At 45.6% G+C, this 17,951-nt stretch overlaps 1 protein-coding gene across 1 annotated transcript in view; it reads right to left on the bottom strand.

Moving 5' to 3' along the window:
• Positions 1-2,047: 2,047 nt before the first annotated feature.
• The window catches only part of KLHL33 (kelch like family member 33), a 710,631-nt gene continuing 694,727 nt past the window's right edge, over positions 2,048-17,951 (bottom strand). Inside the window, exon 5 of the mRNA XM_069633757.1 lies at positions 2,048-4,518. Within this exon, the coding sequence (XP_069489858.1) occupies positions 3,969-4,518 (550 nt within the window). The 3' untranslated portion in view covers positions 2,048-3,968. The remainder of the gene's footprint in view (positions 4,519-17,951) is intronic.

Below are 17,951 nucleotides of genomic sequence, written 5' to 3'. Positions count from 1 at the left end.
TTGTTCTTTATTAGCAATTAGAAATATGCAAGTTACAGAGAATGACATGTGCGCCCACATTGTAAATTCAAACATAAACAAGGTTTTATCTGCAATAATGTGCAGAACTCTGCCTATTGTCGACCTTGACTTCTCTAAAAAGCTGGCAAAGTCTGAGTCACTCTGAAGTGCAGCAAAACTTGGAGAAACATAATCATAGTTTAACATGCACCTTTAAATCTGCATTATTAATGCTGCACCTAACAATGAACTGAATTACTTAACTTAAGCTGCATAGTTTCAAATATCCACTTTAACATGCCCCTCACTTAACAGCATAATTACCTAGATTAAGCTGGTGCTATTCCATGACTCAGCTTGGCAGTGACACACAAAGTCTTTCCCAGCTTTTCTTCTTGCCGAGCTCAGGGTCAGTCACAGATAAGGTTGCTCGAGACTGCAGCTCGTCTAAGGAATGCCAACCTAGGAGACAGGCAGGCCACAGTACAGCACCCCTTCTACAGAATACCTTCAGTTCCTCAAGGATCTTTTAAGGCCAAAGAGCCATTCTGGGGACTCTCACCCGGTCATCCTATGGGTAGTTGCACTGTCCAAACACTCAGAGTACAAGAAGGAGCTGTGCAAGACAGAAGAAAGATCTGCCCCCTAACTACTCCCAGGAACTATCGAGAGGGACCAGTTCTGTGGACTAGGACTACCAATCTGCAAAAGATCTTCTGTGCCAGAAGAGCAGACCCTTAAATTGAGTATTCTCTCCTCAGGCCCTTTACAAATGCCTCATAGCAAACCAGATGGTCAGACCAGCAGAAGCTTCCTGTTGACTGGCACCAAACGGATTGCTCTGTCTTCTCTGCATCCTGAATGAGAGCAAAGGTGCTGGTGCTGGTATTTTCGTTCCTCCAACCAGCCAAACAATTGCACTGCATCTCCATCAACCCAACGCAGGGTCCTAGTAGAGCCTGTCAACTGCCAGGCTCGAAGTGTCTGCTCAATGCTGAAAATGGAACTGAATCTCTAGAGGGTCACTCGCCGATCCCACCTGGAGGTTACCACACGGGTCTATCTACCTTGCCTGAAAACCACTGCCTCATTGCTTGTAGCTTGTCGTCCCTTTCATCACTACTTCACGACTGTCTCCTGCCGATTCGACCTGCTGGACCTTTTCTAGCGGCTTAAGCCCAACTTGGCCAGGCCAACGTTGAAGCCTTCTTGGGATTGACCCAACCAGTAGCAATTGGACCGCTGCCATTCGACTTTACCGAGCACCTGCATGTACCCCTGCTCAATGTCTACTTACTGCCAAGGCCTCTCTGTTCCTAAATGCCCGACTGAGCCTGATCAGCTTGCGTCAACATTCAACCCGAGTCTGATGAGTCAGCCCACCAAGAACCAAAATCTGATACTGTGACATTGAACTCCCCCCCACACTTTTTGTTCTACTTGCCGATGCTCTATTTTAATAGAGTGGTTCTATTTTCATAGAACCTTAATTGGATAGTCCCTGCATTTTGGACTGTTATACCGTGTTGTTTGGATCACTACTGTTTCACCTTCACACCCCTCTTAGAAGTGTAGAAGTGTAGCATTGTGTTTTGGTTTGTAGACGTGTGAGAACTGTGCAAGCCATTTTTCCCTGTTCACCCTTGTACTTCTGCAAGGCAAAATCCAATTTGTCACACTAGCACACTACAAAACTGGGATTTTCACACATCATTGCCTGTAACACCACACTTCGTGTGTACATTTAGAAATGTTTAACATGACCTAAGGTAAATATACGAAGAATGTGCATGTTGGCATGCATGTGCACTGTCGATTGCTGTGAAAAATCGGCAAAGAGCACATACCTGTGTTTGCATGCTTAAGGTGGTTTTGTTGACAACATGCAAAACATGCCCTTATGGCGGTCCTTTGGCCACAAACTCTTACTTAATACAAGTATACACCTGTAAATTGCAAGTGTGTTTGCACATGCACAGCTATTTGGGAGACTGCAGAATGATAGGTAGAACTGTAGATCGTAAACTGGCAAGAAAATGTACAGATCTAAAATGTGGTATGCAGTTTTATTACAGAAAAATATTTTTATTTTCAGAAATTGATATACCCAATCAAGAAGTAATGTATTAGATGTAGATTGCAGATCTTGCTGGAATATTTCTAAAGTATGAAAGAAATGAATACATATGAACTATAAAAGTCCTAAATGACCAATGCCCAGCAACTAATGCAAAATAAAACCACATTTTTCTACATGGAATAACTCAAGACCTTACTCTTCATTAAATACCTAGGTACTTCCAAGATTGCTTGCAATCCGCATATCAGCCTACCCCCATGGCTGGAACATTGCATGTTGTATGTTGCAACCTCCCTTCTTACCTCATATGGTTACCATCAACAACATGTACAGCACTTCATTGCTTTCAAGCTATGTGTGTGCTACATAACCCCCAAATAGTAAAAGAAATATGCACGAATATCATAGAAGATAAATAATATTGAGATTAAAAAAACAACATAATTGTTATTGAAGTGAAAGAACTGACATTGAAAGAATACTGTTGGATCAAAAAAAGAAGACATACTACCTTGGTTACAGTATTGTAAAAAAGGTTAAAGTCTATCTAAATTCCTCTTAAAAATCAATATGACTAAAAAAACATGTTTGCACTTTCAAACAACTGTAAAACATCCTTGAACATTCAAACCTCATTTACAGCAGTCTGCTATTGGCAACAGGAAGTGGTAAAGAAGCAACTTTTCATACCCACAATGTCTTGCTGATCTGGCCCTGAACTGGAGGTGAACTTCTAGTGATGGTTATGGCGTTGTGAAATGTGTCAAATGGCTCAAATTGATTATTCTACTTTCGCATTTCAGGTGAAAGGTTTTCTTTTCCAGCCTTTATAAACCGACAATAATGTTGCTATGGTTTGCTAAATATGCCCCAATACCCCAACCACAAAACTGTCAGACTACTGATGATACCTAATAAGGGTGAAATCAGGTATGTAGTTGTCTGCAGTTTTGAGAAATGTCTGTCTTGGGTTGAATAAGCTATGTATAAAGTAGCACTGTCCTGTAAGACAACAATGTTTGTCTGGAGCAAAAGTCGTGTATACCCGCATTGCCTTGCTGATGTGGCTCTGGACTGGAGGTGAGCTTCCAGTGATAGTTACTGGGTGATATTGTGGCATGTGTGTCTTGGCTTAAATCGATTATTTTAGTGTTAAATTGTTAAATAAACACAGGACAATACATAATGGGCCTCATTACACGGTAGGCGGTAAGGGTTTACCGGTACCGGTACTTTACCGGTACTGGTAAATCCTTACCACCTTACTACGAGGTCCCTTTGCGGGTTGGGGAATTTAACGCCTGCTTTTTGCAGGCGTTAAAAATCCAACCCGCAAAGGGACCAGGGTGCTAATTACGGTACCATAATTTGCGGTCCGTAATTAGCGCCTTCCCCATTCCCATTATGCCCTATGGGGCAAAAATGGGAATGGGGAAGGGCAATGGAGGAAGGAGGAATTACTGCCCGCCAACCTTGGAATAGGGCGGTAATTCCCCTTTCCTCCAAGGCGGTACCGGTAAATTACTGGCATGAACCATGGCACTAATAGCGCCATGGTTTACCGTCTACCGTGTAATGAGGCCCAATATATTTAATCAGTGTGCTCTGACATATAACTAACATTTTGAGATTGGAACGGTTTGGAACAAAGGAGCTCAGTATTACACGAGAACATGATATATTTGACACAGAAAAATACCAAAATGAGAATGGGGAAGACACAGACATCTACCTAAGTTTAAAAACGTCTCGAACGGAAATTGAGGTAAAGCTGGATGAACAGGGACTGTGTCGCAAAAAGGGAGAGAAATGGGCTGACAGGGTGGGTGTCTATTTTACTAAAACACTCTTGGTGTGATCTTATTTAGGGTTTACATCATTTCATTGATCATGTGCTAGTTTGTTGGCCAGCTATAGCGGGCTGTCTCTGGTGCGTGGGCACCGAGAGGACGCAAGCTTTCATGTCAGCAAATGCATTTGGCATGGTGCCAAGACTGACCCACCTGTCTGTCTTGGGGTCATAGCAGTGGACCATGTGCGAATCACGGTAGGTTTCATAGGAGTAGCCACCTAAAATGTACAGCTCGTCCTGTAAAATGGCTGAAGCAGCGACAACGTGAGCCTGTGTGAGGGATGCAACTTGGGTCCAGGAGTCAGAAATGGGACAGTAGACTTCACACATATATTGATCTTCATAGCCATTAATGCCCTGCCCAAGTCCCCCTGCTACGTAGAGCTTCCCCCTTATGGTTTCCATTACATGGCCAGCTCTGACTGCACTCATTGATGAGAGATATGTGGCCCCATTGGTCGGGTCATAGAGATACATCAAAGCAAGACACTGATTGGTGTTGTCGCATCCGCCAGAGACGTAGATCCTTTCATTGCAAACGGCAGCAGCGTGACCACATAGAGGCTGGGGCAGTGCATGAGCATACCTGCAAATATAAGAGAAGTAGTAAGTCACCAGGGTCATATGAAATGGCACACCTACAGTAAGTACATGTGCTGTTTTTCATAGTTATCGCTTCCATTTCCTGCTTTAGTTTTTGCACTCACGCAATTTATTTTATTTGTGTGCATTGTGGACTTTCTGGTGTGAATATTCTCCCTAGATGAGAAGCCAAGTTATTATTCTTTTCAGGTGTTCATTTGTAGTACTGCTGCTGTACCATTCTCTGGCCTCGTGAGTGAGCATTTTAGTCAGTAGAGAAGGGCACCCGACAGCCAGAGTGGTGGGGACCCTTATTTTATTTCCCCTCTGTTTGGCTCAGAGATGCCTGCCAAGTTAATGCCCTTCCCTGGCCGTGCTAGAGTTGCATTGTGATTTGATTGAAGCAAATCGCATTTGTGTACCTTTCTGTTCATTTCCAAATGTCCACTTTCTGATGACAGCTATACAAAGACACAGGCACTGTGCTCTTGTGGTTGCGCAGCTAATATATTTCTTCATTCAGTAGACACACATTTGTCCCGCAGAGGTTAATTTGACTTGCACATGGGTCTGCATTACATAGCTCTTAGTATGTTTCATATTTTGATGAATAGGAATAAAACATAAGTATGGGTTACCAGAGAAACCCACAGGCAATGCAATAAAACATATGTGGACATGTTTAAGTTCTGAACAAGAAACAGAATTCAACCCTTAGCTGGGATGCATAGGGTTCTTTTAGGTTTCTCTAGTTGGTGGTACTTTAGCACCAATTATAAGCCAAAACGATTGCATTGGAGCAGAGGAGAGAGATGGGATTTCAGAAGGGACACGTTTGGTTAGTTACCCACACGTATGACCTCTCATGGCCATGTTAATCGTTATGGCCATTGAAACCCATAACCCACCCTTTCTTGCCCAAAATGCTCTCTCCTGTAATTAGCATTGGGGGAAACAGCCGAAGTACCCTCTGAGGAAAACATTGTGAATTCCGGGATTTTCCACAGCTATTTCGCCCATACAGCGAAATTGCCCTTTTCTGTTTTTTTCTGCACGAAATTTCATTTTTTCATTGCAGAAATGTCCCAAAAATGTTGTGTTAAAAAATGAAATGTCCTTTTGTCAACGACATGTCATGAACACATAAAACAAATTTAGGGCAAAACCCCTGAAATGTCAAGAAAAAATTACAATTATCTTAAAGGGTGAATTGGGAAGTAATCCCCTCCACCAGTGAAACGAGATTGGAGGCAAATTTGATCAATTTCGTTTTGCAGGATGTAATTTCGCTCATCTCTGCCTGGGATCTGTTTGAGTTAGCACTATTACACAGTAATATCAAACTTTGCCCTGCATACGACCTGAGAGTTAATGACTTACTTTCTGCTCTAAAATGGGTAATATAAATGTCTTAAACATGTGATCCTTCAGCTGCTTGATTTATACACAATACACGTTTTCTCACATATGTTCCCTTGATATGATATGATATATGATATGATATGGCATTTATAATGCACCCATACACAAGTGTTTCAAGGCAAGATGAGGCAAGGGAGGGGAAACAGAGGGAAGACAGGCAATGATCCTACTAGGCCAGGTGGCATTGAGATTGTGCAAGTGCGGGGGGAAGAGGAGGGGGCAGTGCAGTACATAGGAGAACAGTGAAAATAAATAAGACAATAAATAAAAGGGCGGCCAGTTGGTGGCAAGTGCAAGGGTGAGTGCAGACAGCAAGGGTCAAGTGATAGTAAGGGCGGTAGGGAAACAAAAACAGTCCCTGAGTGCAAAGGTTGCCAGGGGGGGCAGTGCAGGTGTGGAACTGGTGGGGAGGGGACCTGGGCCCGCGATCAGAGGGTAGCTAGGTAACCAGTGCAGTTTCAGCCAGGAGATCAGCAGTGGAGAGGAGGAGTGAATGCAGAAGCAAAGAGGAAGGTCTTGAGTTGCTTCCGGAACCAGAGATGGTTCTCCTCAAGTTTCAGAGAGGTAGGGAAGCTGTTCGAGAGGGAGGCCCCAGCAGAAGAAAGAGATCTACCACCAACTTGCTGCTTGGAGAAGCGACTGACCCTGAGGGAGTTGAAGGCGGATGAGGGTAGAGCTCGATAAGGAAGATATCTGGGAAGAGCGAGTTGGAGGTATTGAGATCCCAGGCCCCAGAATGCCCTGTGGAAAATGCAGAGGGTTTTGAACATAATCCTCGCTGCCACTGGGAGCCAGTGCAGAGATTTCAGTCCTGGAGAGATATGATCCCTGTGCTTAAGGCCAAGGACAAGTATCGCAGTCCTGTTCTGGATGAGTTGCAGAGGGCGAAGAGTAGAGGCAGGCAGATTTAGAAAGAGGCTGTTGCAGTAGTCCAGCCTAGAGAGAACCATAGCTCTGGAGACAGTGAGCTTCTGGGGGAAGGAGAGGAAAGGAAGAATACCTCTAAGGAGGTGCAGCTGGACATGTCACTTTTTAGAGACGTCAGAGATGTGAAGAGAGAAGGAAAGTGTGGAGTCAAAGATGACCCCAAGGTATTATCCTCACAGGTTGGAGCAGGAAGAGGGCCAAGACAGGCCGGCCAGAGAGTGACAGGGAAGTAGGGAGCAGGTGTGCTGATGAGGAGAATCTCAATCTTACTGGCATTAAGGCAGAGATCATTGGTGCCACACCACTCCTAGATGGCGGAGACAGTCAGTGATGAGAGAAGAGGTGGCAGAGGGGAGCCTGAAAATCAGTTGAGTGTCATCCGCAAAGCACTGAAAGTTGGGGCAGAGAACATCAATGCGGTGGGCAATAAGTGCCAGGAATTGGTTGAACAGCCAGGCAGATAGGTTAGACCCCTGGGGAACATCACAGGTAGAGCTAGACATAGAGGAGATGAATGTCCCAAGTTGAACCTGGGAGGGTCGATCGGAGAGGAAGGAGGTCAGCCAAGCCAGGGCCTGACCGGTGATGCCCATGTTATCACAGAGACGGTTGAGCAGGAAGGCATGATTGACTATGTCAAAGGCAGAAGAGAGATCAAGTAAGATGAGTGTGATGCTTGAAATGCATTGGAGGGACAGGGCCTCCCTGCCCTTGTTCTGCAGTCCTTTTTCATGTATGTTCTGTATTGTTTTCTGCCCAGCAGTCCATGTGGGTCTCCTGGCAGTGCAGTTCTACCTACGTTTGGTTTGGTGTACAGACCCTTTGGATAACCTTATGGCACCCATGGGTGGGGGTACACCCCTTTGTGCCCCTAGTGTATGTGGGCACCTTTGGGTGGGTCACAGAGCAGGGTATAAGCTGGTGGCACCTCCATGCTGAATTTGACAGGTGCACTGAGTATCCTCCATTTTGGGATTCCCAGGCGCTGCCATTGGAATCAGTTGATTCCTGATAGGAGACAAGATGGCCCCTGTGGCCTCTTGCTTTCTTTTGCCTGTTACCTTGTTTTTCCCAAGGTCCTGGGAAGACCCGACTCTATTCCCTCCCCCTAACTGGCTGTTTGGTGGAAGTTCCATATATGGTATTGTGGTAAAGTCCAGACCAGACTGGCTGGAGCCTACCCAGTGATTGTATATTGTGGATACACCCTGTGGGTGGGACCTGGGTGAATGGAGTGTGTGACCAATATGCACTTCTTGTTATGGGTGTCTAATTTCTGGTATGAGACATAAAGACTGAGACAGCCCTGCCCCAAACTGGTATGAATGCAGTGTGTAGTGCCGAATGGCTGGGTACTTGTCCCAATACACATTCCTTGTTGTGAGTGTCTGAGAGGGAGGAGACTGGCCTGAATGCCCTGTGAGCCTGATTGGCTGCCTGACTGCTGAATGCCCTTCTGAGTGATTGGTTGCCTGAGTGTGACCCAGCGGAATGAATGACAGACAGAACAGTATATCTGGGGGCCTCTCACTGCTAGAAATCGTTCAGAAGCTGAAGTTGAAACTGATGCTTGATCTCGACTGCCTAGCCAGAAGAAGAAGGTTGACTGCTCTTACTTTCACTGCAAAATTAAACTGCCGTTACGTCGAGACTGATCGGAGAGAGGACCTGGCTAGGAGACCTCTTCCCGAGCTACGAGGGACTATCGTGCGCTGCTGACCTTTGCCAAATGCTCTCTGGAAGTCAGACCCTTGACAGGCTGCTGACCGGAGACGGGGACCGCCGAGGAGAATGAAGAGAAGCACCGGACATTCCGTCCACCGTCGTCGACCAGGGTTTGCAGGTTTGCTATAACCGCTATAGGCCCGTCGAAGCTGTGTTGCCCAGAAGCGGGGACCGGTTGATGCCGTACCACCGATGACCAGAGCCGCAAAGCTCCACCTGATTAAGATACTTTGAATCCAAGGACGCTCGCACCTGCACCATTGACCACTTTGTCCCATCAGAGAAAGTCGAGTCTGCAGATTTGCCAAGGAGCATCCGCCGGTGGGTTTCCCTCCACCCGAACACCACAGAGACGTCGGATGACTTAACGCCCTTGCGGGCCAAAGTTCTTCATAGACTCTTTGCAGCAACAAACTCTCATCGTCGAGTGCACCGCATGCCTCTTCTTCGCAGGACACCCTCGACGATCATCGATGAGCACCGCCAGGACCCAAGCCACTGCCTTGATGCCGTTGTTCACCATTTCTTCGAGGGATCTCAACGATCCATGGCTCCTGCCTTAAAGGGAGGCGCTCAAGAAGGATTCGTCGACGACCCGATGTCGAACTCTGCTATTCCAGGTACTTTGGGGTTGTAGAACTATTTAGAAGGAAATAAGACTCTTGTGAAACAGTATATGGACTGGGCTTGTATAATATCTTTTTTCTCAGGTTGCCCAGATGAGTGGATCCTCACACGCAACTATGTCTAGGTAAACATGGCCAGTATTCTGCCTATTTGTTTAACCCACCTGCTTGCCTCCTATGTCTATTGTTGGTTCCCTTTATTAATTGATTTGTGTGACATTTGACTAAAGTACAGTTGATACACTTTTATGAAATCTGATAGTAATTGTGGTACCACATAGAACTGTGTATATATTTGCCATTGTAGATTAACTGAGTACAAAGTGAGTTATTGTGATTGTGTATATAACCTTGAACCTTAATTATATAAAGACTGTGTTTTCACTAATATAGTGTGTGGACATTCCTTTTTGGGTGCTTGGGGACTAGACTGTACTTAAGAACCAGCCTGCATCACCTCCTGAGAGCTAGGACTTGATTGCTCGCCCACGTTTTACTAAATAGAGAATCTTGGCTGGGGTCCTCTGTGCCTCTCCTCTGCCAAATAGAGAGCAGGATTATAGATACCCCCCTCCAGTCTTTACACTGGTGGCAGAAGTGGGATGTTTATGGTTTTAAGAATCAGTGTGTAGCCTTGCCACTTACAAAATATCTACACTTTGTTCAATTGAGGTTTATTTGTGTACATGATAACTACATTACAAGCAATGGAGTCTATTGCAAATGGTAAATTGACTAGGATAAGCTTAGAGGCTTTCCCAAGTGCTTGTGAAGCCAGGGAGTTAGACTTTGTAGATAAGTCTAGGGCTGAGCTGATAGCTGCCCTGGTGGACTACCAGACTGATGGTGAAGCTCTTGAAGGGGGGGATGTAACCAATGAGGACTCTGCCCCTGGGTTTGTTACTGAATTTGATTCTGGGACACCACCACTCCTGCTGCCTCTGTTCTGAACACCAGCACTGCTCTTCAGCGGGAAGCCCTGAAGATTGAACTTTTAAAATTGGAGCTACAACGGGAACGGTTAGCCTTTCAATACAAAACGTTGGCAAGAAGCTGAATTGAAGAAAGGGGAGATGGTACAAGTGATACTCAAAGATAGGGACACTGAGCACAAGAAAATTCAGCTGGAGGGAGCTAGAGTGGAGACTTCAACAAAACCAGTTGAGAGTGTCAAGTCCCCAGCCACCAAGTTCATGAATGATTTGGTTGGTGTGTATGTGGAGTGTTCTGATATCCTCCAGTGCATTGAAGCATTTGAGATGGGTTGTGGAATCCATGATGTTGATAAAAGAAATTGGGCAAAGTGTTAAGCAGAGTGCCTCAGAATGGATATGACTGTATTCTGAAACTCAGTGTGGAAGAAAGGGGTCAGTATGAGTACATGAAGTCTGCTTTGATTGCCAAGTTTGGCAAGACACCTACCCAATACCTTAAAAGGTTCAGGGAATTTAAGAAAAGATAGAATGTGTCTTGGGTGACTGGGCGAGTGCTACACATATGAACATGATGGGGTGGATTGATGGTTACAAAGTGAAAACATTTGTTGAATTGTCCATTCTTTTATTTTGTGAGCATTTTTCAAAGCTTGTTCATCAGAGCTGTGTCAGTATGTTGCTGAACAGAACATTTTAGGTCCCTTTAAGCTGTCCAGGCTGGCTGACAAGTGGGTCTCCCACCAGGTGTCCTGGAAGGATTCCAGTGGAAAGGACAAGGACAAAGAAAAGGGGACCTCTCAGAAGTCTAAGGAGTCCCAGAAGCAATCGCAGTCGAATAAACCAAAACCTTCCTCTCCTAAGACCCATAAATCTAGTGGGGATAAATCCTATGTGGGTAGGAATAAGAGTAGTGGTCCACCTGCTGCAAAGCGGGCTCCAAGTGGTTCCAGTACTGTACCCCGCATTCCTGGCACTTGTTGAGTCTGTGGGGCTCTGGACCACAAGAAGGGTGACTCCAAGTGTAAAGGTAAGGCACTTGGAGTCCAGACTGTTAGCCTGACCTACCCTTACCTCATGTCTGAGGTGGAGGCCACTTTTCTCCCCTTCCCTACAGGGATCACATTTGGTGCTCCTGTAGAGATTTCCCTAGTGTCCCTTGGGGCCTGTGACCAGTACGCAGAAGTACTGGTTACAATCCCACAGAACACCGGTAGGTTTTTGAGAAGTGTCCTCTTGAATCGGCAGCCTTCTACTGGTTTGAGAGACACTCGGGCAAGCATGACAGTGGTGGGTAGGACCCTGCTCAAACCAGAGGACTATGTAGGTGCTCCTCTGCCAACCACCAGATTAGCTAGTGGGCCTCCCAAATCATCTCCTGTAGCCTTAGTCACACTCATGATTGGAGACAAGACAGCAAAGCTTGCTGTCCTGGTTCAGGAAAATGTCCCTGCTAATATTTTGTTAGGCAACGATCTAGTAGAGTTGGGGTTGACCTCTGATGGTCTCTCCATGACTGCTGCTGCAGTCACTAGGTCACAGGTGACACCGGGTCTGACTGAGAATCATGTACCCTTAGCCAAAGGCAAGGCCTAAGGCAAGAAGGAGGAACAAGAAGTCCACCTCTGTGAAGGGGTTTGCTTCTCCTCCTGCTGCTCCTGCAGCACCGATTGGGATTCATGCTCCGAATGGGCTGTGTCCAGTGATAAACCCAAACTCAACTCCTGAGGGAGATGAGGCAGAAGACCCTCCTGCGGGAGAGGTGCTCAACCCGGAGGACCACCCCAAACTTCAATGCCTGTTGGCTGAAGGAGGACCCACCCGGCCGGACTTCTGTCAGGGTCAGAGAGAGTTCCACTCTCTCGAGGGTCTGAGGAAACAGGCCATGTCCCAGGCACAGGTAGAAGTTCCTAGGACATTCTGGATATATTGGGAAGGTGAGCTCCTTGTTAGTGAGCCCACTAAGCCTGAACCTGGTGCCCTCAAGAGGTTGGTGGTACCCCAGGTTTACAGGCCCTTCCTACTTCAGTTGGTGCATGAGGTGCAGTGTCATTGCCCCACTACAGCCATTGCCAGTGATTGGCACACCATTTGAGAGGGTGGGCATCGACATTGTTGGTCCCCTTGACCCTCCCACTTCAGGTGGACATCGGTTCATCCTTGTCTTGGTTGATCATACCACCAGGTAGCCTGAGGCTATACCCCTTTACTGGCAAGGTGGTTGCCGGGGCTCTCCTGGGCATTTTCACTCGGGTTGGATTCCCTAGAGAGGTTGTCTCTGACAGAGGATCCAATTTCATGTTGAGTTACATGAAAACCATGTGGAAAGAGTGTGGGGTAACCTACAAGTTCTCCACCTCTTACCATCCCCAGACCAATGGTCTGGTTGAGAGATTTAATAAAACTAGCAAGGGCATGCTAGGCACTTTGGAAGAGCCCTTAACCCTTTAAGTGCCATGGGTTTCCCCCCCCCCAGTGCCAAGGACCTCTTTGGTGATTTTGGTATGTCAACATTCAATGCATTGTAACTTTTTTGCTACATGAGATATCTCAGCCAAATGTGGCCCCTTTTTTTTCCCATTTGAAGGCTGTCGTATTGCTACCCAGGAATCTTAGGTTCCTGTAGGAGCGTGATAGAAAATAACAAAAAAGTGTGAACCTTTTGGTTTTTTTTAAAAAATGACAATAAAATGATGTACAAAGAAGCCTTTGGTTATTTCCTTGTAAGAGCTAAGAACAAATGGTTTGCTGTGCTGAATTCCCCAATTTCCTGGCTTTCAAGAACAGGTTGACTGGAAACAAAACAAAAATATTTTGATGCGGTTATCAACCGTTTTGTGAGAGGTAGGCGATTTTGGCCATTTTTGCCAATTGGACATGCGTAGACAGAATGGAAGAAAAGGGTAGGAAAGCCAAACTGGAGGATGAAAGGCATACATTTCTGAAAAGTAGACAAAATTCCAAGTCTAGGAGGGGGTGATTTCGCAGGTCAGGCAACAACTAAGTAGGGGAAAATTCCATAGTTTGGGGAAAAGGCAGGAAAATGACCGAAAAAAAAGGTATGTGGTGGACATGGTTGGCTTGGTACGGCAATGGCTTCTATGAATTTTGAGAAAAACAATGCTCTGCTACATTCCCCCAACTCTTGCAGTTAGGAAATCACACATTTTTTGTAGTGTTTCACAAAACAAGCAATACCACAAGCCAAACACTGAGCCTTGGTACACAGGAGTTTTGTGCGTACGGCTCGAACAGACGTACTTAGCATGTGTAAATCAGGAAAACGAATGTGGTGAGGAATGGCAAGCATACATTTTTTGAAAGAGCACAGGGAGACCTTTTCAAGGGTAGGTGACTTGTGCAGGTTACAAAAGTGTATGCATGCCATTCCTCCCAACATTGGTTTTCCTGATTCACACACATGCTACGTACGTCTGTTCGGGCCGTAAGCATAAAGCTCCTGTGTATCATGGAGATGGTCCCCATCCTGGTCGAATTCTCTTCAGAGTGCTGTTGAAAACCAGAAAGCCAGGGGGAAGGAAACCAGCTCATGTACTTTGAGGCACTCACACCTTAAACCGACGTTTTGCTAAGCTTGTGGCATCATCCCTGGGCAGTGCAGAAAACTCCTGACGTCCTCCTTCTTGTCCCCACGACTGAAGCTCAGGAACAGCGAGATCTGTTTGAACTGTCAGGATCAACTGCCTCAGCTCCAGCTCTTCTTCACTTCAAAGGTACTGTGCAAACAACGCGGTCTGGAAATCTTTTCGGCCACGGTGAAAGTTTGTGAGACTTTCCCAACTTCGAAGGCTTGTCCTTCCCTAAACATTCATCTAACTTTTCACCTAGCCAAACTCTTCTAAGATCCGTGGCAAAGACTTAACCATTTAATTTTATTTATTTATGTATTTATTTATTTAGTTGATTTAATCAATTCAATGATTTTTACAAAACATTGTAGAAGTAGAAAGACAACTGATAATCAACAATGATGTAGATAGAAGTTGATTCGAAGAAGAGAAGAAGGAGAAGAAGGAAGAGAAGAGAGCTGAAATAAGCAGAAAAAGAAGAAAGCAGAGGTAGCAGAGTAGAAGTAGAAAGCAGAGAAACGGTGAGGATGAAGATGAAAATGAGGAAGAAGGAGTAGTGGTCGCTTAGGTTGTTATTTAGCAGCTAACTCTACTGGGTTTTGAGTGGCTGACTCTGCTGGCCATTTTGACAGAATAGCTTTAAGAGTTTGTGTAGTGGTAATTGTCCAGGTTGTTCTTTCTCCGCTCATCAGGCGGCTCCACCATATTTCCTCTTCCTTCGTATAAGACACCGAGAGGTGTGCTAACAAAAACTTCTCACCTATTTCTTTTGTTCCAGGGCAGTTTTGTAGCAAATGGCGTAAAGTTTCCACCTCTGCTTCGTTTTCACAGAAACAACATGAGTCTGAGGTGCTTTGCCCTCTCAGCTTTGAAATCTCATTTGTTGCCAACAAGTTAAATCGTGCTCTCAAAAACAAGTTTCTGGCTGGTTTGCTTGAGAACTTGGTCAGGTAGTTTGGGACCGAGTTCAGTTTGGTTTGATATGGCGGAAGGTGGCTAACTGATTTTGCTTTTGTAGCAGTGTCCAAGGTTTTAATCCAGTCAAGCTCGCCCATTCTCCTTTTTATTTTTTCGGGTACCGGACAAGGTCATCCTCTGGGAACTGGATTTGTAGCAGTTTTGCTTTGCACGCTGCTTCCCAAGAGTTTAGCACGCTGCAGCGTGCGACTGTTGTTTCTGCTCGTATTGTGGCTAGTAAGTGCGGACAATCCGGGAGCAACGTTTTCCCGTATAATGACATTGCTTTGATCTCTGTAGTCCCTCCCAGAGAGAGAAGACCCAGCTCTCTTTTAATTAAAGGAATTGATGTGGACTTTGGGAGGCCTAGTACCGTCCGCCAGAAATGACCCTCTAATTTCGGACACAGGTGACCACGTGTGTGTGGCACGGCTTCCGCTGCGTAGGTAAGGGACGGAACCACTTTTGCGCGATAGAATTTGATCACTGGGAGCAAGGAAAATCATCCGAATTTCATATCCAGAGCGCGGGCTTGTGCCGCCAATTTGGTCGCCTTGGCCATTAACAAGCTCTGTAGGGTTGAGTTTGTGTTCGAACAGTCAAGCATTATTCCTAGGTATTTAAAGTTGAGGACTTTTTCTAGGGCGACCCCCTCCAGATGCCAGGACGTTTTTTCTTTTGGTTGTTTCCTTTTTTCTAAGACCAGGATCTTTGTCTTCGATACATTGATGGTAAGATTGTTTTCTCTGGTGTAAGTAGCCAGGTTGTCTAACTGGCGCTGAAGGCCAATCGGAGTCAGGTCCATTAGTATAAGGTCGTCTGCGTATAATAACCTTGTAGTTTTCTGGCTTCCCATGGACGGGGGGAAAGAGCGAATGGGTAATTCAGATTCCTTGAAGTCACCAAGATATGCGATCAAGAGGGCCGGGGCTAATGGACAGCCCTGTTTTACCCCTCTTTCCACAGAAATTTCCGCTGACAACAAACCTGCTTGGTTCAGCCTTACACGGAGCTTAGTGTCTTTGTGGAGCGCTTGGATCGGTTGAAGGATGCCAGTTGGACAATTCCAGAGTCTCAGCTTTTCCCACAATTTCGCTCTGTTTACCTGATCAAAGGCTTGCGCCAGATCCTCAAACGCAAGGAAGACGCGTGGCCCACCTCCAATAACTTTGCTTTTTAAAGCGCTAAGAAACAATATGTTAGTCACCGTCCCATTGACTTTGGTGAAGCCCGTTTGAAACGGGTCGGCACACACAGCGTGCTTTGCCCATCACTGGAAATGTTGTAAAAGTAGTGCCCCAAAAACTTTGCCAATGGTATCAAGTAGCACTATAGGACGGTAGTTTTTCGGATCTTCCTTTCGCCCTTTTTTGAATATGGGCACCACAATAGATGTGGTCCATGACGCCGGAATTTGTCTGGATTTTTTGCAGCGTTTGAAAATCTCACTGATCAATGATGTCCATTCTTTTACGTTTTATTTTAAGTCAAAGTTGGTGATACTGTCTGGGCCCGGGGCTCGCGATGGTTTGAGCCTTTGGAGGACCTTTGTTATTTCTGGTTTGTCGCTCAAGTCAGCCCAAGACTCCGATTTAGTATCGATTTCGTGAGGAATTTGGGCCAACGGTGACTGGAACAAAAACTCCCGTGGATGATAGCCACAGACCAGCTTCAACAAAGCTTCTGCGTCCTGTTGGTATAGATGGAGCCTGTGTTGTCTGATCCAGGTTTTATAGGCTTTCTTGATCTTTGTTAAGCTGTCTTGATTTTCTGGAGACGGATAAATGCATAGCTTTCTTTGCGCTTTCCTCACTAATCGCCTTTTTTCCACTAGTTCACGGCTATACTCGTGTGAGTGAGATTGGTTTCTGCGTCCAGATATGTTTGGTTTTAATATAAATGGTACCAGTAGAGGTTGATAATCTGGTACTAGAGAGGCTTGCTGTTTACAAAGGTCAGTTCCTTTTTTTTGATAGTGGTCATTTATCTTTAGAATTGAAGCCGCTGAGAGTTTTAGGCGGTTTTGCTGGTTATTTGTCTCCACTTGCGCAATCATGTGTAAATTCTCCTTTCGACAGCTTTTCCACTTTAGGGCCAGCAGGTTTTGATCACTGGCTGTAGACTTTAGGACATCAAACGAGCAGGTTAAAGTTGCCAGTGGTCTGCTTACGAAGATGTGGTCAATATCTGCTTGAGAGTTACCTCGTTCCCAAGTCGGTGGTCTGTTGTCTCTGGAGAATAATTCGCCGGCACAGAGCAGGTCTCTAGAGGACATCAATGTCAGCCACTTTGATCCACGTCTTTTCCTAGGCAATGGGGGAGGTATAGCGGAAGAGACTGTCTCCTGCGGGGACCAGGTGGCGTTAAGATCGCCGCAGAGAATCAACAAGTCCTCTGGACAGTTTACGAGAGCTTCGTCAATGGTCTATCCGATCAGGATTATGAAGGCGGAGTCGCTCAGAGCTACGGGGTTCCAGTAGACATTCATAACAATCAGGAGCCGCTGGGAGGGGGTCCCCGTTTCCCCCACTGACTGCTCCCAGTTTATCTCGATGGCTAGAAGGTAGGTAGTGGAACGCAGTATTTTCTTTAGATGTAATCCACAGCCTCCGCAAATGGCTGTTATGAGACCGGATGATGGCCGGCCAAAAATACCTTTAATTGCTGGAGCGCTGTCGATGTCGTATCCGTCCATGACTGGGCGTGTTGTCATCCAGGACTCTTGTAAACAAATTATATCAAAATCTCCAAGGTTTAGGTCTCCTTTCTTTGTCAAGTGTTGAAATCCACATGTGTTCCATGACCCCAGGGATAGCTCTCCTTTCCCAGCAACTTGTCTGGTAGAAAGGGGAGCGCAGCGGTATTTGACGGATTGCTATTTGTCTTGCTGAGCGTCAGGGCCCATTTAATACCAGAACTGTGCTATCCAATACAAAGAATCTGAACCATTGACTTTGGCCCATACCTATGAACTGAATTGCTGTTTGTAGTTTACTGTAACCCTTTGCCCTGCTATTGCTATTATTTGTGCTGCTGATTCATAGAACCTTGACTTTTTACACCTTTGAAAAGTATCTGAAGTGCCATTTTGCTCCCACTTTAGGGGAGCTGAACTTGTTCAGGAACTTATTGGTTGTGTATTTGTGGTTTATTAGCTTATGATATTGAGCTGCTCTTGCCAGTGTAATGTTTTCAACTGACTGTGTAAATAAATGTCTATTCTTTTACCAAGAAACCTTGGATAAGTGTTTACTTGAA

This window comes from Ambystoma mexicanum, chromosome 13 (genome assembly GCF_040938575.1).
Source record: "Ambystoma mexicanum isolate Mex_15411 chromosome 13, UKY_AmexF1_1, whole genome shotgun sequence".
NCBI classification, from domain to species: Eukaryota; Metazoa; Chordata; class Amphibia; order Caudata; family Ambystomatidae; genus Ambystoma; species Ambystoma mexicanum.
This window is presented reverse-complemented; position numbering and strand designations above follow the sequence as displayed.